Source organism: Calypte anna, chromosome 19 (assembly GCF_003957555.1).
Source record: "Calypte anna isolate BGI_N300 chromosome 19, bCalAnn1_v1.p, whole genome shotgun sequence".
NCBI classification, from domain to species: Eukaryota; Metazoa; Chordata; class Aves; order Apodiformes; family Trochilidae; genus Calypte; species Calypte anna.
In genome coordinates, this window is record NC_044264.1 from 2,956,966 (window position 1) to 2,980,776 (window position 23,811).

General features: G+C 53.9%; 3 protein-coding genes across 3 annotated transcripts; 1 reads left to right on the top strand and 2 right to left on the bottom strand.

Annotated features, from left to right (window-relative positions):
* Positions 1–3,111: 3,111 nt before the first annotated feature.
* On the bottom strand, positions 3,112–4,611 carry LOC115599398 (C-C motif chemokine 4-like). The gene is made up of 3 exons (XM_030462763.1): positions 4,492–4,611; positions 3,858–3,969; positions 3,112–3,549 (listed from the first exon to the last, which is right to left on the bottom strand). Exons 1-3 carry the CDS (start codon positions 4,562–4,564, stop codon positions 3,462–3,464), a joined length of 273 nt encoding a protein of 90 aa, XP_030318623.1. The 5' UTR covers positions 4,565–4,611; the 3' UTR covers positions 3,112–3,461.
* Positions 4,612–12,818: 8,207 nt separating this feature from the next.
* Positions 12,819–14,098, top strand: LOC103535822 (C-C motif chemokine 4 homolog). Its single transcript, XM_008501925.2, has 3 exons — positions 12,819–13,015; positions 13,361–13,475; positions 13,867–14,098. The coding sequence occupies exons 1-3, from the start codon at positions 12,946–12,948 to the stop codon at positions 13,952–13,954; spliced, it is 273 nt and encodes a 90-aa protein (XP_008500147.1). The 5' UTR covers positions 12,819–12,945; the 3' UTR covers positions 13,955–14,098.
* A 4,625-nt stretch (positions 14,099–18,723) lies between these two features.
* LOC103535852 (E3 ubiquitin-protein ligase TRIM39-like) lies at positions 18,724–23,425 on the bottom strand. Its single transcript, XM_030462737.1, has 6 exons — positions 22,917–23,425; positions 22,299–22,394; positions 20,546–20,776; positions 20,393–20,415; positions 20,015–20,127; positions 18,724–19,730 (listed from the first exon to the last, which is right to left on the bottom strand). Exons 1-6 carry the CDS (start codon positions 23,349–23,351, stop codon positions 19,159–19,161), a joined length of 1,470 nt encoding a protein of 489 aa, XP_030318597.1. The 5' UTR covers positions 23,352–23,425; the 3' UTR covers positions 18,724–19,158.
* Between the last annotated feature and the right edge of the window lie 386 nt (positions 23,426–23,811).

Consider the following 23,811-nt stretch of genomic DNA (forward strand, 5'->3'; position numbering starts at 1 on the left):
GGTGCTGGGGGGTGGGTTCAGGGCACCCTAGGGTGCAGAGGACAGCAGGGTGTGAGGGGGATGGAGAGACACAAGAGGCAGAGAGCTGGGAGGCTGGGAGCAGAGAGGAGGGGATGAGAAAGCAGAGGGAGGATGCAGAGAGGACCCTGAAGCTCAGGTCTCGGGTGGGAAGAGCCTGTGGGGGTCAGTGGGATTTACAGCCCCAGGGATGCTGCCCCATGGCCCACCCCAACCACAGCCATGCTTGGTGGACTTGGCAGGAGGAGATGTGGACAATGTGCTCCACAGCAGAGGGACCTGTTCTGGGGTTGCCAGGGGCACCTGGGGTCCTGGAGCAGAACCAGAGCAGGGGTTCTGGAGCAGGGTTCTGGAGCAAGCTGGCCTGGCTGCTGCTGCTCCATGAAACTGAAACCAGAAAGGATGGAGAGGGATATTCCCACGTGCTCCAGGCTCCCATCCAGGGGCTGTCTGGGGAAGATCCAGTTGCAGCACCTCATCCTCCTGCCTCTCCAGCCTGTCCTGTCTGGAGAACACCTCAGCCCCCCCTGCTCTCCTCACATCAGACTCAGGTTTAGGCTCCTGCAACACCAAAGTCCCTCTCAGCTCCACCAGTGACGGAGCATGGAGCAGGCACCAGGGCTGGAATGGACCCCAGGACCCCAATCCCTGGATCCTCACCTGTGGCAGCAGCTCCTGCCCACCCACACCAGCACACTGTGGCCACTCTGGGAATTCCTGCTCGGGATCCCCCTCATGCTGACCCTCCTTGTCCCTGCCTGGCCTGACCCTCTCTGCAGGGACCCTGCCAGGGTGAGCAGTGTGTGTGTGCCTCCCCCTCATCATCCTCCCAGCACAGCAGTCTGGATCCACCCCATGGATATGGAGCCATCTCCATGTGAACCCCATGTCCTGGCACACAGCCTGGATCAGACCTTCCCTGGGATGCTGCTCCTGGGATGCCCCAGCAGCTCTCCTGCTCACAGCTGCTTTCCAGCCAGGACAACCCAAGGCTGGAAGGAAATCACAAGATAGGAAGGTGCTTCCCAGCCTCAGGGCTGCTAAGTCTGATCTATAGCTGCAGGGGAAAAATGAAACAATAAGAGGATGTTTATACTGTAGATTTTAAATAATGTTTTGGTTTGGATTTTTTTTTTTTTTTTTTTTTTTTTTTTTTTTTTTTTTTTTTTGCATTAGGGAGAGGAAATGCCAAGAGATGGCTGCACAGCCAGGCAGTGCTGGCTGACCTTGCTGCTGGGGTTTTCTTCTCAGTGTGAAGGATGTGCAGCATGACTGCCATGGCCAAGATCTGCCCAGCACCTGGGACCTGCTCCCTCCCATCCATGTCCCTGTGCAAACCCACATCTTGGTAATGCCTGCAGCAGGTTTCCAGGTGGCTGTTCCCCCCCTGAGCCCTTCCCTTTGTGGAAAAGTCAGGCACAGCCCCCCAGGTGGCCAGAAAGGAACCTGGGGTCCCTGCCCAGGCCAGGCAGCACTGCTGTGGTCAGAGGTGTGGTGATATCTCAGGAACAGATCCTAGAATCATGGAATTGTTTTGATTGGAATTGGTTTGATTGGAAAACCTTTAAATTTGTTACAGGCTGGGCACAGAGTGGCTGAGAGCAGCCAGGCAGAAAGGGACCTGGGAGTCTGGATTGCCAGGAAGGTGACCATGAGCCAGCAGTGTGCCCAGGTGGCCAAGAAGGCCAATGGCATCCTGGCCTGGCTCAGGAACAGCGTGGCCAGCAGGTCCAGGGAAGGGATTCTGCCCCTGTACTCAGCCCTGGTGAGGCCACAGCTTGAGTCCTGTGTCCAGTTCTGGGCCCCTCAGCTCAGGAAGGAGATTGAGGTGCTGGAGCAGGTCTAAAGGAGGCAACTGGGCTGTGGAAGGGACTGGAGCACAGATCCTGTGAGGAGAGGCTGAGGGAGCTGGGGGTGTTGAGGCTGGAGAAGAGGAGGCTCAGGGGAGACCTCATCACTCTCTACAACTCCCTGAAAGGAGGTTGGAGCCAGGGGGGGGTTGGTCTCTTTTCCCAGGCAACTCTCAGCAAGACAAGAGGGCAGGGTCTCAAGTTGTGCCAGGGGAGGTTTAGGTTGGAGATGAGAAAGAATTTCTTTCTGGAGAGGGTGATCAGGCATTGGAATGGGCTGCCCAGGGAAGGAGTGGATTCTCCGTGTCTGGAGATCTTTCCAAAGAGCCTGGATGTGGCACTGAGTGCCATGGGCTGGGAACCACGGGGGGAGTGGATCAAGGGTTGGACTTGATGGTCTCAGAGGTCCCTTCCAACCCAGATGATTCTATGATTCTGTGATCATCCAGTCCAACCCTTCCCTCATCCCTGCCCAGGCCACCCCCACCCCATGTCCCTCATCCCCACATCCCCAGGGCTCTGAAACCCCTCCAGGGATGATGGGGACTCCAGCCCTGCCCTGGGCAGCCTGGGCCAGGCCCTGACAACCCTTTTAATGAAGAAATTTCTTCTAATCTCATGTGAGGAGAGACACTGAGTGTGCATGTGGATGCCTGTGTGCTCTGTGCTGGGACACACTGGTGCTGAGCTGGCAGAGGTGCCCATGGGCAGGGACCCCTCAGCACAGGGGTAGCTGCTGCCTCCCAGGGCAGCCCCAGCTCCTTGGCAGATCCATGTTCTCTGCTTCCCTCCATCCAACCATAATCCACTCTCTCCAGCAAAGCCTCTGACAGGATTTTACCCCTTATAGCAACGTGTCCTGTCACCTCCACACACCCAGGGGATGCAGCACATGGCGTTGGGGGGCCAGGAGCTGGGACATGCCTGGGGTCTGTGTGGAGAGCACATTCCTGTGTTTCGAAGGCTCACATGTGCAAACCAACACGTCTAATTCTGCAGAGGATGTGGGAGGTGGGGGTGTATGTGGTGGGGGAATGAGGTTTTGGAGCATATTCATATGTCTGCAGTATGGAAACTTTATGGTTTTCTTCAAACCATTTCCCATCAGCATGTGCTGAGAGGCTTAGGGTGAGGTTCTCTCTTGGTGCTGGTGAGCACCACACAGAGGCACAGAAAAGGGGAAAAAAACAGAGATCTTGTCCAAAGTCTTTATTCTCCAGAATCATAATTTCACACATGTAAGGCAGGGCCATCCCTCATCCAAGGCTGGGACTCTGAGCCCCCCTCCTATAAATACACTTTCAACCTCCCTCCCATAAAGAGCATTATCATTCCCAGGAGAAAGTACTGCCTATTCCATATGAGGTTTTCTTAAATAATTTACAATACTATAAGAAGCACAGAGGTGCAGTCCCATGGGCAGGCCACAGGTGGAGGTGTCAGAGATGAGGTTGCAGCCTGGCAGCAGCACCCAACATGAGGAGGCTCCAGCAGCCCCTTCGTGCAGCTCCTCTTGCCCCAGGGTCCTGCTCCAGGAGCTCAGGATCAGGTGGCTCATTCATGGCAGCAGCTATGCCTGCAGTCCTGATTCACTCATTTCTGCTTCAAGTTTTTCAGGTGATGCTGAACCCAGGTGTCCCTGGGGTTGGCACAGACCTGGCGGCCTCTCCTTGTTATGAACCTGTGGAACAGGGAGGTTCGACCTGCATCCCAGGACAGCCTGAATTCCAGCTTTGGGGCACTGCAGGATGTTCTCCCCCCCCTTCCCCATCAGCCCTAAGCTGATGCTGACACCAGGGTCTGGCTGCTATTTCTCCCTCTCCCACCCCTCTTCCCATACTGACCCCACAGCTCCTGCAGGAGCATCCCTGGGCACTTCCATGAGAGCATCCCTGGCAATCCCTGCCCAAGTCCTTTCCCCCTGGGGTTCTCCCTCCCAGTTCTGTCTCCACAGCCCCCCAAAGCCCAGGGCCCAGGGCTGGTGCTCACACGATGGCCTGGAGGCTGCAGCTGGTGCTGGTGCTGTAATAACCCAGGATGAGCTTCCCTGGGAGCCTGTGGTGGGTGTAGGAGATGCAGCAGGTTGGGAGGTCGGATCCAGCTGGAAGAGGCACAGAGGGAAATGTGAGCGGGTGCCAGGCTGTGTGTTGGGAGCAGCCAGAATATCAGCTCAGGGAGCTGTGCTGGCAGGGAAGGTGGTGTGGAATTAGAGAATAATGAAGGTTGAAATGAGCGTGTGGGATTGTCTGGTCCAACGGCAGGAATAGTTGTGTCTGGTTCAGGGGGAGATTCCCACCCAGTCATTGCTCAGAGTTTCTTTTCCCCACCTTTCCAAGCCCCAGGGCAGAGATTGAAGTCCCTAAATTTAGCCAGAAATAAGTACTGGGATCCTGAGATGGATGGATGGATGGATGGATGGATGGATGGATGGATGATTGGAGGAAGGGAAGGAGGGATTATTTTCCAGTTCTGGGGTTTGAAGTAGTAATTATCTCAGTGCAGAGTGGCACAAATGCTGAAAAATTCCCATCTCCAATCTGCCATTCAAGAAATTATAACAAAGGCTCAGCTCCATTCTCACTTCAGAAATGAAGAAACAAACAAACAAAAAAAAGGGACTCACCCGGGCCAGAGAAAGTTTGGGAGCAAGAGGCTGCAATGAGGAGAAGAGCAAGAATTGCTGCAGAGAATTTCATCTTCTTGGGGGGTGAGAGCAGGAGCAGGACCTGGAACTCCAGCAGACACAGCTCAGACTGCAGCAGATGGATTCAGCTCCCTTTTAAACAGGGAGTCCTGGAAGCATCTGGGAAAAGCTCCAGTGGAAATTCCAGAATGAGGATAGAGGATGTCACGAAAGTGAAATGGCCACAGGGAACAAGAAAAAAAAAAAAAAAAAAAAAAAACGAAAACAAAGCCAGAAGTCAGGAGGAATGGGATAGGGCTGACATTGGAGCCAAGTATGTGGAGCTCTGACTCAGCACTCATTTTTGATTTCATCAAATCGAAAGGAAACTAAACTGTACCAAGTGGCAGAGCCACAAAGAGGAGAACTACAGGAGGGATTTTCCCTCTGAGTCTGTATAGCAAAAGACACGATGTCAGTCTCAGATTATGCAACTCTGGAAAACAAAACCTGGCAGTCTCCAAAGCCTGCACATGCTCTTGGGTGCTGGGTTTGCTGAGCTGCAGCTCCCACCAGTCCAGCAGTACTGGGCTGAGCATGGACCAGTTTGGAGCTGAGACTGGAGCCATCCCAGGAGATCATTCAATCCAGCACCTTCTGGGACAGCTGGGAAGGCTTCCCAGGACCATGTCCAGGTGGGCTTTGGATATCTCTAAGGATGGAGATTCCAGAGCCTGTCTGGGCAGCCTGTTTCAGTGTTCAGTCATAAAGTGTTATCTCTTGTTTAAATAAAATTCCCTGTGCCTCTTGTCCTCTCACTGACCAACACACAGGAGAGTTGAGCTCCAGCTATTTTGCTCCACACGTGTTGATAAGAAACCCCTGAGCCATCTCTTCTGCAGGATGAACAGTCCCTAAGAGAGACACTCCTGTCTCTTAACCATCTTCACACCCTTTGCTGGATTCTCTCCAGTATGTCCATATCTCTTGCATACTGGGGAGCCCAGAACTGGACCCTGTATTCTAGGAGCTGCCCCAGCAGTGATGAGCAGAGGGAACCTCCCCTGACCTCCTGGCTGTGCAGGAACCTGCTGGACACCTTTGGGCCGAGGGCACATTGCTGCCCAAGTCTAACTTGGAGTCCAGCAGGAACTCCCAAGCCCTTTTATGCCAAACTTCTTTTTTTTTCCAGTTTTCTCAGCACTGGTGTATAGTGGTGCCTGGGGTGTTCCTCCCCAGGGACAGGATTTTCCATTTCTCCTTGCTGAGCTTCCTGAGGTTTTTGCCAGCCCATTTCTCCAGCCTGAGGAGCTCTCTGGATGGTACCACGTTCCTCTGCTGTGCCAACCACCCCTCCCAGCTTTGTGTCAACTGCAGACAGGCTGAGGGTGCACTTTGTCCCATCATCCAGGTCATTAAAACACTAAACATTAGCCAGGATCCACCTCTGGATCCAGCTGGACTTTGTGCCACCCAAGCCTCCAGCCCAGCTGTTCCTCTCAGTCCTTCTCACAGCCATTTATCTGCTGTGTGCTTCATCACTTTGCCCAGGAGGATGCTATGGGGAGTCAAAACAAACACCTGGTGCTCTGCCCCCAGCCAGCCATCTCATTTCACACCCACCCTGACAGCCACAGCCTCCCAGACAGGATCTGCCTATCCTCTGCAGGGCTCTGCAGGCAGAAGGGGCTTTTTGTACCCCACTTCCTCACCCTCACCCCTCAATCTCAGCCCCAAGGGCAGAGGGCAGTTTGCTGGCAGAGCATGGGAGTATTTTGCTAACCTGAACTGCTGCCTCTGAAAGTTCCCTGGAGTCCAAGGTGTATTTTCTGGCTAAAAAGTGAGAAATGAGCAGTGGAAAACCTGCATGGCATGGGAGACACTTTCAAGGCTTGGAAAGTCCCTGAGGCTGGAGTGGTGGCCTTGGGGATACAACTGGGTGTGGGATCCCCTCTCCACTGCAGAGGGGATGCTCAGGTCTGAGGGTGAGATCCAGGGCCTGGAGTTCCAACTGAGGAAACACAAATCCCCTGGAGCTGCAAGTGAGGAAAAAAGTTACAGTGACAGAACAGTAATTGGAGAGGGTCAGCCTGTCCCTGAAGTGTGTGGAAAGGATGTGTAGGGGTTGGAAATGGATGGGAGTCATCTATGCAGGGATCAGGGATGATTGATACAGGGATTGAGTCAGGAATGGGATGGAGTGATTTGCACAGGGATCAGGGAAAAAGAATGAGGAAGGTTCCCCCACTGAGTCACAGGTGACAGAGTGGACCCCTTCACTTTCTAAACTCCTTCTCAGAGGAGTCTGGGAGAGGCTGGATCCACTCCTAGTCCCAGGTTCCAGAGAATTACTGGATGTTTTAGGTTGTAAGAGACTTCCAGGATCATCCAGTCCAACATTTGACCAACACCATAACCTAACTACCAAACCATGTCCTTAAGGACCAGCTCCAAACACCTTTTAAATGCCTCCAAGGATGGTGACTCCACCCCTGGTCTGGGCCATTCCAATGCCTGACAACCCTCTCAGTGAAAAAATATTCCTATCATCCATCCTGAACCTCCCCTGGCACAGCTTCCATCCATTCCCTCTGCTCCTATCCCATCCGTCAGGAGCAGAGGCTTTTTCCCTCCTCTCTCCACCCTCCCTTGATGCAGTAGCACAGAGACATCAGGTCTCCTCTCACCTCCTCCAAACCAAACACCCCCAGCTCCTCAGCTCCTCACAGGACTTGTGCTCCAGGCCCATCCTCAGCTTTGTTGCCCTTCCCTGGACATCTCCATCACTTCTCTGTCCATCCTGTACTGAGGTGCCCAGAACTGAACACAGGACTCAAGCTGTGGTCTCCCCAGAGCTGAGCACAGAGGGATGATCACCTCCCTGTCCCTGCTGGCCACTGAGTTCCTAACACAGTGTGCCACTGGCCTCTTGGCCACCTGCACACACTTCTGACTCACATTGAGTCACAGTCACCCAACACCCCAAGGTCAGGTCCCTTTCCAACTCACAGCTCATAACCACACTTCCCCAGCTGTCTGTTGATGATGTTGATGTTGGTGTTGGTGTTGATGTTGGTGTTGGTGTTGATGTTGGTGTTGATGATGTTGATGTTGGTGTTGGTGTTGGTGTTGGTGTTGGTGTTGGTGTTGGTGTTGATGATGTTGATGTTGATGTTGGTGTTGGTGTTGGTGTTGGTGTTGGTGTTGATGTTGGTGTTAATGTTGATGTTGATGATGTTGATGTTGGTGTTGGTGTTGATATTGATGATGTTGCAGCATGGCCCAGTGAACATGGGGGCTGCACCACCCCAACTGCTGACCCCCACCACAGGCCCCTGGCATCAAGTCACTGGCCACCAGCCCAGCCACCAGCCCAGCTGCTCCAGAGCCACTCACCCTCACCACCCTTTGTGGCCAGCTTCTCTTTCCAGTTTTGGGTTGTTGCACACCAGTTTTCACTTCTATGTCCAATCCCAGAGCTCTCTACTTCAACTTCCTGCAGCGGAAGTATTTATAAGCTGCCATCTCAAGCTTCCTTTATTATTCCTGGAAATGAGCCATTTTTTACTATTTTGGCACAAACTGACCCAGACTGGGACATGAGAATTGCCTTGGTGCAGGCAGGGCAGAAAAAGAAAGCTGAAGTTATTTGAAGAGGAGCCTGTGTGGCAGGATGTCACAGAAGTGCCCCGTGGCCTCCTCTGGACTCTGTCCAGCAGCTCCGTGTCCTTGTGCTGGGGACACCAGAGCTGCAGGGGAGGTGTCCCCAGAATGGAGCAGAGGGGGACAATCCCCTCCCCCAGCCTTTTCCTTTGTCCCTTTGCCTGCAGCCCTGGGGCAGAAGTGATCCCTGACCAAGCCCAGGTCACTTCCACTCACAAAACCATCCCCAGGGGATCCCTCCTACAGCTGCATCTCTGCAGGGTCTCTGAGGGCTGCAGAAGCCACAGGGGGAGGCTGCAGGCCCATGCTGGAGCTTCCCAATCCCTCTCCTCTCCCAGGGGGATGCAGGTGCCAGGCACAGCCTGTGGTGCTTGGACAATGGCCCTTTTGAAGGGCAGGAGCCCATCCGGGGTGGCAAAAGCCTCAGCACGATGACCAGGATGGGACCTGTGCTTCCCAGAGATGCTGCAGAGCACCCAGCCTACAAACAGCCCCCACACACAGGGGAAGTGGTTTGTGGCCTTGCAGCAGCCCCAAAATAAATGGTGAGACTGCATTGCCAGGCCCCAGCTGGAAATCTCACACCCCTCTGCTGGAGACAGGGCTCACACCTCCCCGTGGGTTTCCTACACCCTGACAGTGCCTGGAAGGAACCAACACCAGGGACATCTCTGCAGCAAAGAGCTGCCCAAGGTGGTGCTGGTGGAAAACTCCATGAAGTTCAGTAAGGCCAAAGTGCAAAGGTGCTGCACCTGGGTGAGGAAAATCCCAAGCACAAGTCCAGGCTGGGCAGAGAATGGATGGATGGATGGATGGATGGATGGATGGATGGATGGATGGAGGGCATCCCTGAGGAGAAGGACTTGGGGATGTTGGGTGATGAAAAGCTCAACATGAGGCAGCAATGTGTGCTGGAAGCCCAGAAACCCCCAGAGACCCCCCTGTCCTGGGCTGCATCCCCAGCAGGGCAGGGAAGGGATTGTCCCCCGCTGCTCTGCTCTGCTCTGCTCTGCTCTGGGGATACCCCCTGGGGTAAAGCTAGGTCCAGCTCTGGGGTCCCCAACACCAGAAGGACATGGAGCTGTTGGAACAAGTCCAGAGAAGGTGATGGCTTAGGACTGGAGCAGCTCTGGAGCCAGGGGGAGAAAAAAAAATCTGAAGCATCCCCATTAGAAAGTGATCATATTCCCAGGGTACATTTTTCACAAAACGTGTCTGTTGGAGGAAGTGTGAACCTTTCACAAGGTTAATTCTTCTTACCGACAACAATCCCCTTCCTGACAGGGCACAGTTTAGGTGGAACATGACACAGCCTCCTGTACATCCCAGCTGGGGGTGCTTGCTCACACTGTCCAGCTGGGCCTGAGGCAGATGGTTCCCAATCACTCCCCCAGCACAGGTTCCCACTGGAGCCAGCTCCGGGACATGACATCAGCTCAAAAATTCCAACGTTTCTCCAGAAATGTGAAGAATGTTGAGAGTGAATTTTCCAGCTGTGGATGGAAGGGCAGTGGTGGCCCAGCTCTGTGCAGGGCAGGATGGAGACTGCTGGAGGCAGCAGCTGAGCTGCCCCTAAAGGCAATTTCTGAATTAATAAAATTTTCAATACTTCCTTTTCTGAGGGAATCCTGACTCCTCAGCATTAAAACCTGCTATAAATAGCAACTTACATCATCCAATTTCACTGTTTGGATTTTTTTCAGGGTTCCCCTTTCTTTCTATCATGAGAATTTCCATTTCTGCTCTCACCAACTTTATTTTGGACAGTTGTTTTACTTAGCACCTGCTTCTGGGATTTCTGGGGGGTTTGCTATCCCTCTATGTCAAGTGGTGCAAGATCAGCCAGGCTGCTTTGGGTGGCCCTGGCACTGCCTCCTGCCAGGGGACACCACAGCCTGGGTCAGGGAGCCCTGGGGATGTGGTGCTGAGGACCATGGTTTAGGGGTGGCCATGGCAGTACCATGGGTTAACAGTTGGACCTGATGACCTTAAAGGTCTTTTCCAAGCAAAACCATCCTAGGATTCCATGAATCCAGAAACCATGCTGGGAAAACTTCCATCTCACACCGACCCTATTGCTGTGCTACGGACCTCAGTCCCCCTGAGATGCTCCAGCCACTCTTCATGACCAGAGCTTCTCCTGGGTTAAATGGTCCCTCCTCAGGGACACACAGCACCTCTCTTTCTGAAAGGGGGAAGAGCTCAAAGAAATCACTTTCTTGTTTCAGCATGACAGGAATGCAGGGAAATGAGTAAGGAAACATTTTTTAGGAGTCACCAATGTGCCTGTAGCCTCCCACCTCTATCCAGCCTGCAAAGAGTTGGTAGGAGTGGGGGTGGGGGATGTTTGTCAGATTTCTAAGTTAAAAACCAGACCCCCAGGAAGCATCAAGCCTGACCTTGGGGTTAATTGCTTAATTTGAGCTTTCAACAGTAGAAAAGTTTCAAGCTTTGCCTGGCCCATGTCACACACATTATCTGGGCTACACTGATCCTAAACTGACTCAGCTACACTAAGGAAATGGTCTGGGGGGGTGATGAATTAAAAAATGATCCCTGACTGTCCAACACCATTTGGCATCTGCTTGCTGACAAGGGTATGGAGGCAAAGAGGTTTTCAGCTGACTGAGATGGAAAAACATCTCATTGGGAACACTCAAAGAATCAATGCAGGTATCCAAGTAATTCTTCTGTTCTAATAAAACCTGTTTTTCACCAGAACATTTCTGCATCACAAACCCCTGGTGCCAGGGGAGCAGGACAGAGCTGGATGGCTGCAGGTGGCAAAATCTCAGGATGTGACCCATGAATGTTTGAAGGCACAAGCACAAGGACCAGCTGAAATCATGGTACCACAGAGACCTGGAAATTCTTCCTGTTCCCTGAGCATCTGGAGAAAGGAGCCGAGCAGCCACCCCCAGTGTGCCCAGTGTGGGTCCAGCTGGTGCCCAGCTGAGTGCTGGGTTCCCACCTCCTCTCTGTGGGCACAGACTCTGCTCATCCTCTTAGGGTGCTCGGGGACGGCCCCCCTGAGAAATGGAAGAGGGAGAAGGGTCTGAATGGATGGAGGAGCTGCAAGGGGCAGGAGGCAAAGGGAATGATGGAGAGGGGCCCAGGTTGGCCATGGTATGGGCAGTAAGGAGGCTGAGCTCAGCTGGGGCAGCTCCAGCATTGCTCTGGGGGAGTATCTTCTGCCTTCTGCAAACAGGGGGAGCAGCAGGAGCACCCTGAGGGTGGTACCTGGCACCCTGAGGGTAGGGCCACCTCTGGGACTTCTCCTGGGCAGTTCCAGGACCACATTGTCTTCCAGAGTCCTCTCTGTCTGCATGGAACAGAGCAGATAACCTGGAGGGAACCAGCCTGGTGCAGCAGGTGAAGGAGTGAGTGAGATTTGGAATAGACCCCATTATTTACAGAAGGAGCCTTTAATGGGAACGTGGGGTGCAGAGCGGTGCAGAGGTGTTGGGGGTGCAGTTGGGCTCCTTCACTTGACAGCAGAATCCTTCCACTGACCTGCAGGTATCATTTGCCAAGATATCACCACTCAGTGATGCCTTGAAAATACTTAAAGGGATCCAATGCCAAGAGAGGCAACTGCCTCCCTGTTGGTAAAGGTTCTTCTGGGAACACCTTGGTATGGACAGACAGCTCCCAGCTCTTCCCAGAGCATCCATCACCACCATTCCAGGCCTTCTCTCTCCTCCTTGGGGGCAGAGGTGTTTCATGGACCCCCAAGGCAGCCCTGTGGGACTTAATCCCTGTGAGCCCCCCCTGAGCAGCCCTTGCCCAGCCCTCAGAGATCTCTGAGCTCCCATACAAAGTGCTCATTCCTCCTGGTCTGAGGCCGTGACAATTTTATCTTTTCTGCTGAGACCAGATACTCCTTTCTTGCCAGAAACCCCAGTTCCTGCCCTCATCCTCCAGTTACTCACTCATGGTCTTCTTCCTCACCCTGCTCCCAAAGCTCCTTACACCTCATCTTCAGGGTCTCTATACTTCTTTGGGCTCTCTGCAGCTCCATGACCATCAATGATGGGCATCACCTATCAGTAGCCACTGCAATTCTGGGTCCCCTCATAGGACCTGGATTGCAGCTTCATCTCAGCTCTTCTTTCCCTTAAACTGAGGAGGAAACTCAAGTGTTTCAGCTTCTGGGACTCTTATTTCATGCCCATCACTACCTGTGCTTGTCTCCAGTGTTGCCCCAGCTGCAGGACATGCCCTGGGTGGCCTCAGGCCATGTGGAGCATGGCTGGGACATGAGCCCATGTCAGTGGTGACAGCTCCCACCTCCTGCTCCCAGGGCAGCCCTGAGGGAGGGGAACAGTGCAGGGCAAGGAGACCTCAGCCCCTTTTTCCCAACTGGCCTCATCCCAGCTCCATGCTCTTCAGCTTGGACCAACACACTGACATCCCAGCTCCATGTTGGGTAACAGGGGACAGTTGACACATGCAGGAACACCCACAGGGGAACTTCTTACTAAGGGACATCAGGAAAGAAGCAGAAATAGCAACGGTGGCTGTTTCCTATCCTACGTCATGGGGGAGGCTCTGAATCAAGGGGGGGGAGCTTCATCCCTGTGGGGCTGGACCTGCTGCTGGGTTCCACCAGAGGACTGCACCATGAGCAGCCTCTTCTCTGGGGGAAATTCCACCACACCCACACAACCTCTGCTGGGACCTCCTCACCACATAAATTGGGGAGCTCCTGACTGTCTCAGCACCAGACAGCAGAGGTTCTCCCAAGCTCTACTTGCCTCCTACAGCTCCAGCCACCACTCCTCAGCTGACATGAAGGTTTCTGTGTCTGTCCTCGCCATTCTCCTCGCCACTTGCTGCTGTCACATCTCTGCTGCACCACGTAAGTCCCGGCTCTCCCCGTCACCTCTAACTGGGGACAGGAGAGATGCTGACACTGGAACAGGGTCCCTTCTGCCAACCCTTCCCCCCCTGGCCCCTTCTTGTGTCAGACCACACTCTGGAACCACAGTTCCAGGGCTGTTGATGCTCTCCTGCCACGGGAAAGGCAGAGCTCAGCATGGCACAGGCCATGGCAGTGCCAGCTCAGGGTGAACTCAGAAGACAAGAACTGAAGGAAGAAGAAAAAAGACCCTGCCTTTTCTCTTCTTCCTCCCTGTCCTCCCCACCTCCCTGCAGTTCCATCTCCCTGTTCCTGCTTCCTGATGTCTACCTTTGCTTTCCACAGTTGGCTCTGACCCACCCACCTCCTGCTGCTTCACCTACACCTCCCGGCAGCTGCCCCGCAGCTTCGTGGTGGAATACTATGAGACCAACAGCCAGTGTCCCCAACCTGCTGTCGTGTGAGTCACAGAGACACAGAGCCACTGACTGGGTTGGGTTGGGAGGGACCTCAAAGCTCATCCAGCTCCAAGCCCCTGCCACGGGCAGGACACCCCCCAGCAGCCCAGGCTGCTCCCAGCCATCCCCTTCAGGGTAGTGCTGGCTCTCCCTTAGGAGAAGGAAAAACCCCTTTCCAAAAGACATCCCAGGGGATGGGAGGGATGGGGGGATGAGGTGCAAGGTGAGGGTGCATTGGCTCAGCACCCAGGGGCTGAATGGCACCCATCCTGCTTCACCAAGCTGCCAGTGATGGCCAAACCCTGCTGAGCCTCAGGAGAGGCCGAGTTTGGGGCAGGGCTCCTCTCCATGCTGTGCTCCCCCACCCCAACCCTCCCTTCTCTGCACCCCCAGGTTTGTCACCAGGAGGGGCCGCCAGGTCTGTGCTGACCCCGAGCAGAGCTGGGTCCAGCAGTACGTGAGTGACCTGGAGCTGAACTGAGGGGACAGAACCCACCCTGCCACCTGCCTGCCTGTCACCATGGGCAATGCCTCAGCTCCTGACACTGCTTGTCTGAAGAGAGCTTGGAAACTGAAAATGTTCCAGAACCTGACTTCGGTGTTTGCTATGTAATTTATTTTTTTTAGAGGAGGGATCAGAATGTTATTTAATAGATATATTTTTTTAAATCAAGACTCATGCTCAGGTTATATTTCCTATATTTAATTAATTGTATTTTTATTTAATATTTCATTCCAATTTCAAGAAATAAATATTTTTCTAAGAACTTTGTGTCTTTGCTTCCATTACAATTCTTCACAATGACAATAGCTGAAAATCTGGGTGTTCTTTATTTGCTGTTCTACACTGTCAAATCCCCCACGAGCTTTTTGTCTGAACATCCTATTTTGGAAAATAAGAAGAGAAAAACCTTGAAGGAGGAGGTGTGAGAAAGGCACAGATTACACTCAGGTAGCTTGGCTTGCTCTCTTTGTCAGGTGTTTAATCACTGCTCATTACAGCTATTTAAATTACATGCTCAGCCACATTATAGGCAATTAAAGTGTTACCTTTAGGGCCTTATTTTTTACATGCTGGCTGTTTCAGGGGAAGTTTTCTGTGAGCTTCAGCTAAAATGGATCAGCTACTCCAGAGCTAAGGATGCAAAAAATGGTTCTCTATAAGATTTTTAGAATTATTTCATTAAACTCTGGTTTAGCTGGGACATGATGCTAAGCAGAGGTGTGTCTTTGGAATGAAAGGGTGTTGCTTCTCCATGCCTCCAAAATCTGTGCATCCCTGGAGCTGCCTGTGCAGGGATGCAGTGCCCCCCAGCAATTACCCTGCCAGACCTATCCCAGGGCAAGATCAACCCCACAAGGAGACACTGGAGGTCTGGGAATGATCTCCTACCAGAGCTGGAGGAGACAGCTCCCACACCACTGATGACATTAGGATCCTCTGATCAGCTCTTGATATTCATGTCCTGTTGTGTCCTGTGCTGCTGGATGAGCAAGGCTTTGGGTTCCTCCTGACTGGACCTCCAGTCCCTATAGGGCAGACCAAGGAAAAAATCATTACAAAATCCCAGCCTGGTTTGGGTTGGAAGGGACCTAAAAGATCGTTCAGTCCCAGCTTCCTGCCAACCAGCCCATCTTGCTCCAAGCCCCATCCAACCTGTTGTTTTAGCACTGCCAGGGATGGGACAGCCACATCCTCTCGGGGCAACCTGGGCTCACCACTCTTACACCAAAAAAATTCTCCCTCCTATCTCCTCTCCATCTCCCCTCTTGCAGCTGGAAACCTTTCCCCCTTGTCCTGTCACTCCATGTCCTTGTCCCAAGTCCCTCCCCAGCTTTCCTGGAGCCCCTTCAGGCACTGGAAGGTGCTCTAAGCTCTCCCCATGGGATCCTTCTCTTCTCCAGGCTGAACACCCCCAACTCTCTCCCTCTGGCTCCAGAGCTGCTCCAGCCCTCCCAGCAGCTCCAGGGCCTCCTCTGGACTGGCTCCAACAGCTCCGTGTCCTTCTGGTGTTGGTGACCCCAGAGCTGGACCCAGTTTTATCCCAGGAGCTCTCCCCAGGGTGGAGCAGAGGGGACAATTTGCTATATTTGCTGGTGCAGCTTCCTGAGGCCACCTTTGCCACTGGAGCTGAGAGATGCCAGGAAACCTCCACACTGTGCAGCCCCCCGAGAAGCCCTGGGATGTCCCAATGCTCATGCCTGGGGTTCAGGAGCTCCTGATGATGAAACAGAAACAGCAACAGCCTCACAGGAGGACAAGGGAGCAGCCACTGGGGACAGGGCAGGTGAACAGAAGAAGCAGAGGGCAACAAGCTGGAGGAACAGGATTATGAGGAGGGGGAGGCTGGGGGGTCTGCAGGGGATTTCCACTGAATTCAGGCCAAGACAATAGCAGTGGTATCAAGGGTTTCAGAATGTGTAAACTACTAAAAGGAAGACTCATCCTGAAAGCAGAATGTGGTGTCTGCTGATTATTTTGTGCAATGTGTATGGCAGTAAATGTTTGTAATGCAAACCCCAGGAAGAAAAATAAAATTACTGCAATGATAAGAATCACATCATCTGTATCATATACCTGAAGATCTGCAGGTATTTGTTGTTTACATCACCCTGGTGGCCCCACAGGCATTTTGAGGTATGATGAGAGCCAGTGGGGTGGGAGGTCAGAGTCCAGCACTGCACAGGAGGAGCTGGGCTCTGCTGATGGAGGTGGTGGCTGATGGCAAGCAGGGCTCATGGCCTGGCAGCCTTTACATCTGTTTTTCCAGAGAGGAATTAGACACCTTGCAGCCAAAATGCTGTTGTGCTCACAAGTGCCAGCCCTGTGCCTTCACACCCACCCCAGGATCTGGGGAGGCTCAGTCCTCCACCCAAAATGGCTCTTCCCAGAGACACCGGGATGGGGGACTGGGTCTCTTCTGGGTGGCCAGCATCCAAAATGGTTTGTACCAGTGGGTGTTTTGGCATGCTGCATACAAAAGTACTGTTTTCCCACACCAGCAATATATCCCAGACTTCCAGGGCTGAGGAAGACACAGAAGTATTATGCTGGAAAGGATGCCTGGCTGTCACCTTACCCATAAGGGTCACCAGAAGGCAGGGTGGCCATGAAGACCTGAAAGTGCATTTTTGCTCAGTTCTTAGAAAGATGCAGACAACAACTCCCATCCCCCTGAGATGACAAAGCCTTTCCACTGTACTAGAAGGGAAAGAAAGATGTTCACATTTGCTGAAAAAGCACATTTCTGAAACCACCAGCCTATAAATTTGTCCATGGACAACCTTAAAGGGGACACAGTCAGTGCCTCTGGGTGACCAAACCACTCCCAGATCCTGACATTAATCAACTGAGTGCTCAGAAACCCAGCTCCTGACCTCCCACCCACCCCATGGCCTTCCTGCCAGATGTGGTCCCCCAGGGGATTACCTTGAGCAGATCAGTCACAGGACCCACCACAGCAGGGGACAGATTCAAAATGTCCCTGCAGAGCATGCATCTACTCATCTATCTGCCTGTCTTCCTTCACATGGAGACCAGGAGGAGCTGGTGTGACTGTGATCAACCTGCTACACACAGGAGCCCCTTTAATAACAAGACCCTTATGATGCTGTGTGAAGGTCACCAGTGGGATGGAGCTGGGGAACAGGAGCCCTTGTGCACCCAACCCCTGTGCTCTGCTCAGGCTGTGCTGTGTCCTGCAGCCATCCCATAGGAAACAAAATCCCACCAAGGACAGGGGTAAGCTCAACTTGTCATGACTTCAACAGAAACCTTCTTGCAAGCAGCTTTAGAGCAGCTTTAGCTTGATGTTAGGAGTTGGAAAAGCCAGGTCCCAGCTTTCCTCCCACTGTCCATTGCCAACAAGTCTGGGCATCTCAGGGCAGACTGGCACCTGCCCTGAGCAGTTTCTGAGTTGCTGAGAGTCCATCAGATGGAAAATTTTACATCATATTCAGAGCTATCTCATCCCTTCAACCTTTGCCCTCCTTCCTGCAAGAGGCAGATTCATGATTTCTAGGAACACAAGTCCACATCCTTCCTGCTCATTTGTTCCCTCGTTTGCAACATCCCTGGACTGCTGCACTTTCTCCTGTCTCTTCTGGAAATGCCTTGCTCTTATGGCACCGCAGCAAGTGCCACTCATCTGTCACATTGTCACAGTCAGATTAGTCCTGTTTCCTGCACAGCTTCCATCCCACCACCTCCTCCCACCCCTGGTTCAGTGACATTGAGTCTGGTCCCTGCCCAGCTGCCACCTTGCACAAGTTCCCCTGCCTGTCCTCACAGCTACCCCAGAACTCTGCTCCCAGCCCTCTGCCATGACTGCAAAGCTCATGTCCCTCCTTATCTTCTCATGCTCCCTCTTGTAAGATCTCCATGGAGGTCAATGAGCTGCAGAGCCAACCTTTGCCCTTCTCCTTCTTGGGCCATGACAAAGCTGGGGCTGGGGTGTTCCAGCTGGTCTGTCCTTTCTGCTATTCAGCCTCCAAAATAACAGCCTGCATCTGAAGGGAAGAGGGTGACACTCCCCAAAATGCAGCAAAACTCAGCTAAGAGGAAAGGCTATCTCAGGTCCAGCGTGATTCTTTACTAGGAGCCTCCTAAAGTATCATCCAGGACATCCCCAAAGAAATTCTGCTGAGATTTTGAGATCGTGCTTTACCAAATCACATTTTCTTCAAGTAAAATGGTGTTTAACTTAAGGAGCTTCATGATTTTTGTCTCAAGTCTGCCCTGCCTCACACAGGGGACAGAGAGACCAAACACCAGGGCTGATCTTTGGAGACATCACCAGAGGGTAGGTTATTATCCTTTCCCTGTTTTGCAGCCCTCAGAGTGTCCCCATCCTGGAGTGGGCAATGCTTGAGAGCTTCCCATGCTTGGAGATTTCCCACCCATTGGGCTGGTGAGGGGATCTGGAGGGGCTGGAGCTACCAGGTCTAAAGGTCATCCCCTGGCCAGAGATGAGAGGGAGCAGCTTAGGGACTTCCAGCACCCAGATGTCTCCCTGCCTTCACCCTAGGTACCAGCACCCTGATGATGAGGCATGGCCAACAACCCAGACAGCTGCTGCCACCCAGTCCCTGCTGCAGGTGCCCATCTACCTGTCCCAGGGGGATCTCTTGAGGACCTTCCCTGGGCCAGAGGACCAGACCCAGCAGCACTCCTTGTTCTCTGAGATCCTGGGGATCATCTGGGCTTAACGAGCTGGGATGGATGCACCACAGAACCACGATGCACCACACGAAGCTCCCCAAATCAACCCTTTATTGCTTTGTTCCAGAGCAATTCACACCAAAAGCAGAACCTTCTCCAGCAGCCCATGAGGTGAGCAGCAGTGCAGAAGGTTATGGCACACACCCCCTGCAAAGTGCCTGGCACGAGGTGGGTGCCATCCCCAGCAGCCAGGAGCACACAAGGGGGGGAAGGACACTTGGCTGCTGGCCAGTGATTGCCAAACACTTCTACACTGCTGAGTCAGCACCAGGACAACTGCATAATGATCAGCAGTTCATGGTCTTGAGGTGTTGGTGGTCAGATGTCCAATACCCATCCACGAGGACCCTCCCATGACACTCGCCAGAGCACACAGCTATTTCCCTGGTGCTGCCCTGCTCACAGGAGGAGCTGCTCAGGCTCCTAGGTCTCTGCTCACCAACAAGAAGTCAGGGCAGCCACTGTCACAGGATGTTGCACCCGGACCCCTGTGTGTCGCTGACCCAGGAGATGACCAAGGGCTCCGCATTTCTGCCCCCCAGAAAGGCACCCAGGAAGAAGAGAGGCCGGAGGCTGCCTGAAAATCTGTCAGTAAAGGTGTAAATGTGGGAGTGGTCGCTCACATTGTAAAAGGAGATTTCTCCTGCCTGGTAGTCCAGGAAGATCCCAATGCGCCGGGGTCTGACACTGAGGGTCAGTGGAGAGACAGGGGAGGTGAGGGCCTCGTAGTTGCCCCCGTTCTGCAGCCTCAGCACCCAGTACCCATTGACAGGAGAGAAGTGGATGTTGCCTTTTCTGCTGGCAGACTCCTGGCACAGCCCCAAGCCCCACTCAGGCTTGTCTCCCACTTGCACCTCCCAGTAGCAGCGGCCCGAGTAGAAACTCTGACTCCCCAACACCACTGGAGTGTTGCTGAACCTCCGGGGGTTGTCAAAGAAGGACAGGAAGAGCTTCTTGCTGCCACGCCGCACGCTCTTGCGGTCCTCGGACAGGATGAGCTCCAGGTGTGCTGTCTCAGGGTCCAGAGTCACATCCACTGGAGCAAGAGAAGGGTGGAAGGACAGCTTCAGAAGCAGCCAGCAGTGAAAGCAAGAGCTGGAGGGTAACACAGAGCCTGACACTCCTCAGTGACCTCTTAGTCTCCAGGGTCATCTCACAGCCCATCCAAGATCAGAATGAGGAAGGGTTCCCCACCAGGAAACCAGCTTGAACTCATTCAGACACAAAGTGGGACCAGATGGGCTAAACTTGTTGAAAAAAACCTCCCCGTGCCCCAGGGTGTGGGGAGGGGGCACCACAGACCAAATGCAGCTCCCTCACCTTTGAACTTCTTCAGCATGTCCCTCATGCCCAGGCACCGCTCGGGGATGCTGTAGTTTTCCTTCAGGGTCACAGACACAGCTCTGGGGGACTGGAACTTCATCCCCTCACACCTGAAATGAGAGCAGTGCCCACAGGTTGTATCCAGAGCACCTCACTCCAGCACAATCCCTTGGCTCTGGGATCCTAGAAGAAGGGGATGGAGTCTCTTCTGCCAGCCCCCACTAGTCCTAGGACCTTTGTCAGCCCCAGAGAGGACCCCCTGACCCCTTGCTGGGCAAAGAGGAGAGGGGGTGGTTGGCATGGAGCAGACACAAACATCATACTTAGATCCCAGACATAGACAGGATGGTAGAAGGAATGAGCAGGGGTACCTACCTGCTCAGAATGCTCTTCATGTCCTAGATGAAGAAGAGAAAGACCATTCTGGGTGTAGGGCTCCAGAACTTTGTGCCCAGCAGACAGCCTGGCCCAGGCCACCCACCCAGATGGCAAAGGTTGGGGTTGGGGGTGTTGGTGGCATAACCTGACCTTGAGCAGCACATCTGCTGGCTGCTGGGTCTTCTCTCTTATCTCCAAGATCAGATCATTCATCAAGGACTTCTGTTCCACCATCCTGGACAGATTTTCATTGATCATCAGCAGAATTCTCTTCTCTTCTTCCTCCAGCTTCTGGAGCAGCAGCTTCTCCTCATCAGCCAGCAGCCGATGCAGCTTCCCAAACTCATTCACAATCTTCTCCCTCTTTTTCTTCACCACCTCCTTGCAATAAGAAGATAAATGGGGTGAAGGGAGACAACATTAGCCAGGCAGTTGAGATGGGGCTGGATGCCACATCCAGCACCAGGCCCCAGGAAAACACTTTTTTTTTGATAAAAGCATCTATTAGTGCTTTCACCTGGGCTGAGAGCCCCTTGGCAGCCTCAGTTTACCAGCTGTAAGACACTGCCTGACCTCAGACATGTGGTGACATTTCAGTGCAGCACAGGGGGGGGGTGGGGAGGTTGCTGGGCTGCCAGGAGATGCCACTGGGTGTTGGGGTCATTTTGTATTAAATGTGCTACAACAGCTCAGAGGAAACACTGGAAAAAAACAGCAAGGGGAAAGAGGTGGGAAAAGCCCCAGGGTTGGTGAGTGGTGGGTGACAGGGTGGACACACGAGGTGTCCCAGGGCTCTCACTGCAGCCAGCAACAGGCAGAGGCTGCCAGAGCTTTAGGAGTTTTCACCAGAGTCCTAAAAATTGGCACTCTGCTGGCAACCTGAAGTAGCAGAAAATACACTGTGGACTGTCAGGACAAAACTGCTCCTCATTTTTTTTTCTTTTTTTTTTTTTCTTTTTTTCCCATCCAAACACATGATTTCTTGGACTTGACTCACAAAGGCTCAATCAGCCAGGACTGTCATGGCCTCTTCCCTCTTGCTGCTTGCAAGGGACATTTTTTCCCTTTTTCTTGAAAAAATGCAACCAGTTGCCAGGCCAGGAGGAAGCAGGAGGAAGCTGAGCTGTAACCCCTGACTCAGGCAGGAAGGGGAGACTGACACAGCTCCTTCCCAGCTTCCACATGGGGGTGGCAGGCAAGGGCACCCCCAAAAAGCCATCACACACTTGGCAGGGCTGGGGCAGACAGGCTGGGGAGCTGAGCACATAACTAAGGGAGCCTAGAGAAAGCTGCTCTCCCTGCCAAAGCTGATGAATCATCAGCTCTAGCTCAGGGCTGGATAACTGGATCCACCAGTTTCGTTTCCTTTTCTGCAGTTACTTTTACTTTCCAGATTCCAGCATGGAGGGACTCGAAATGCAGCCATGATGATGGCATCAGACTTCCTCAAGACTACCTGGAGTCAGGCAGGGGTGCAGTAATTCAGCTTTTCTTTTTATTGGTGGAAAAACTTCTGGTTCCTGGTGCTGTGGAGCAGAGCTTGCCATACAGCTAACACCTGGCTTGTAGCTCAGGCACATGTTGTAAAACAGAAAGGAAATAAAAAATATCTCATGTCTTTCTTTTTCTCAGCACCCAGCTCCCTGTGATTTCGGAGGAGCTGGTGTGCTGCTGTGTGCAAAACATTTCTTTGCAAAGCTTTCTATGTTTACATAGAGCTGCACATGGCCACTGAGCCTGGTTTCCAGCCCTGATGCTCCGTAGGAGAGTAGCACATGGGGACATGTCCCATCCTGAGGACAGTGACAAATTCAGAGCCCCTCACAAGATGATTCAGGATTAGTTTTTTCTAGTTGCTGATATCTCAGAAGCTCATTCTTCAAGAATTAAGCCAGGCACCTGCCTTGCACTCCTGGGTTTTCATCCTTTCCGCTGACTCACGCTTCTTCACATCCTCTACTTCCTTTGAAAGATGCTCCAGGGATTTCTGGAGTTTGGCCTGAAAAGAGAAGAAAATGGCTCAGCTCACCCCAACAGCACCCTGACAGCCAGTGAGAGCAGCCAGCCAGGGGACGGTGACCCTGTGCCAGGCAGTGCCAGCCCTGGCACCCACACCAGCAGCTGTGCTCTTCACTCCCCTCACACCATTAACCCTCTCCCTGCTCCCCGCGTTTTCCCCGTGGTTTTCTCACTCTTCAGCTTGGGTTGCTGCTGGAAGCACACCTGGGACATAAGGGTTGGGTGCACCCCTCCACTGAGGCAAAACACCCACAGGACAGCGCCCAACACCCCTCTTCTCCAGGGGTGCAGGGAACCAGGGTGCTCCCATGCACCCAGACAGGCAGCAGTGGTCCTGGGGGCCAACCCAGTTGGGGAGGTGGTGGGTGCAGCCTCATCCCTGGGATGGGAGCTGTCAGGTGGGTGCCACTGACTCTGCCACCCCCTCCTCTAGAAGCCACCGGAGCCCGCAGGAGAGGGGCAGCAGCAGCTCCCGGTGCCAACAGGACAGGACCTCCCGTACCTTGTAGACCTGGGCAGCCTCCTCGATGGGGTAGACCGTGTGGGAGCGGTGGTGCAGGGACTCCCGGCACACCACGCAGATGGCCTCCTCCTCCTCCTCGCAGAAGAGCTTCAGGCGCTCGTCATGCAGGGCGCAGAGCGGGGTCCCCGGCTCGGCAGCCCCCGCACCGCCCCGCAGCCCCAGCTGCCGGATGCTCTCCACGATGTTGGCCAACTGCCTGTTGGGGCGGAGGCCGCTGCGGTGGCAGGAGGCCCGGCACTGCGGGCAGGAGAAGGGCCCATCGGCCCAGAGCCCCTTGTCCTGGCAGTGCTTGGCGATGCAGCCCCGGCAGAAGTTGTGCCCGCAGTCGATGCTGACGGGCTCGCTCATGTACTCCAGGCAAATGGGGCAGATGGCCTCTTCCTGCAGCCGCTCCAGGGCACCCGCCAGGGCCATGCCGGGCTGCGGCCGGGCCCGGGCCCGCGCTGCCTCCCCCGGGGTCACGGACCGAAGGCGGGAGAGGCGGTGGCCGCGGAGCCTCCGGGGGAGGAGCGTGGCACGGCCGGGACAGCGGCAGCTGAGCCTCCTCTGAGGGCGGGAGGGCCGGAGGGAAGTGCCAGGAATAATCCCTGTCCCTGGGGCCGTCCCGGGTGCTGGCTGAGCCCAGCAGCCCCCATGGCAGCAGGGGGCCCGGTGCTGCCCAAAGGTGCCGGACGAGCTCGGGGATCCCCACGTTGCCCACTCACCCCCAAACACCCACCATGGCCCTCGCCCACCCTGAGGAGCCAAGAGGTTGGGTGTGGAGAGGGCAGGGCAGGGCAGGGGGCTCCGGAGCTGCCCAGAGCCCTGCCAGGAGCCATGATCCGCAATGCTGGGGCTGGGGAGCCATTGGGAGCCACCCCACTGCCACCAGACC

Excerpts from the sequence above, each read along its gene's own strand:
- LOC115599398 (XM_030462763.1), bottom strand. The coding sequence starts at position 4,564 with ATGAAATTCTCTGCAGCAATTCTTGCTCTTCTCCTCATTGCAGCCTCT. Across the intron at positions 3,970-4,491 it reads CCAAACTTTCTCTGGCCCGG|CTGGATCCGACCTCCCAACC; the intron begins GTGAGTCCCTTT and ends TGCCTCTTCCAG. Across the intron at positions 3,550-3,857 it reads TGCAGCCTCCAGGCCATCGT|GTTCATAACAAGGAGAGGCC; the intron begins GTGAGCACCAGC and ends CCTGTTCCACAG.
- LOC103535822 (XM_008501925.2), top strand. The coding sequence starts at position 12,946 with ATGAAGGTTTCTGTGTCTGTCCTCGCCATTCTCCTCGCCACTTGCTGC. Across the intron at positions 13,016-13,360 it reads TCACATCTCTGCTGCACCAC|TTGGCTCTGACCCACCCACC; the intron begins GTAAGTCCCGGC and ends TGCTTTCCACAG. Across the intron at positions 13,476-13,866 it reads TGTCCCCAACCTGCTGTCGT|GTTTGTCACCAGGAGGGGCC; the intron begins GTGAGTCACAGA and ends CTGCACCCCCAG.
- LOC103535852 (XM_030462737.1), bottom strand. The coding sequence starts at position 23,351 with ATGGCCCTGGCGGGTGCCCTGGAGCGGCTGCAGGAAGAGGCCATCTGC. Across the intron at positions 20,416-20,545 it reads CAGCAGATGTGCTGCTCAAG|GACATGAAGAGCATTCTGAG; the intron begins GTCAGGTTATGC and ends TTCTTCATCTAG. Across the intron at positions 20,128-20,392 it reads ATGAAGAGCATTCTGAGCAG|GTGTGAGGGGATGAAGTTCC; the intron begins GTAGGTACCCCT and ends CTCTCATTTCAG.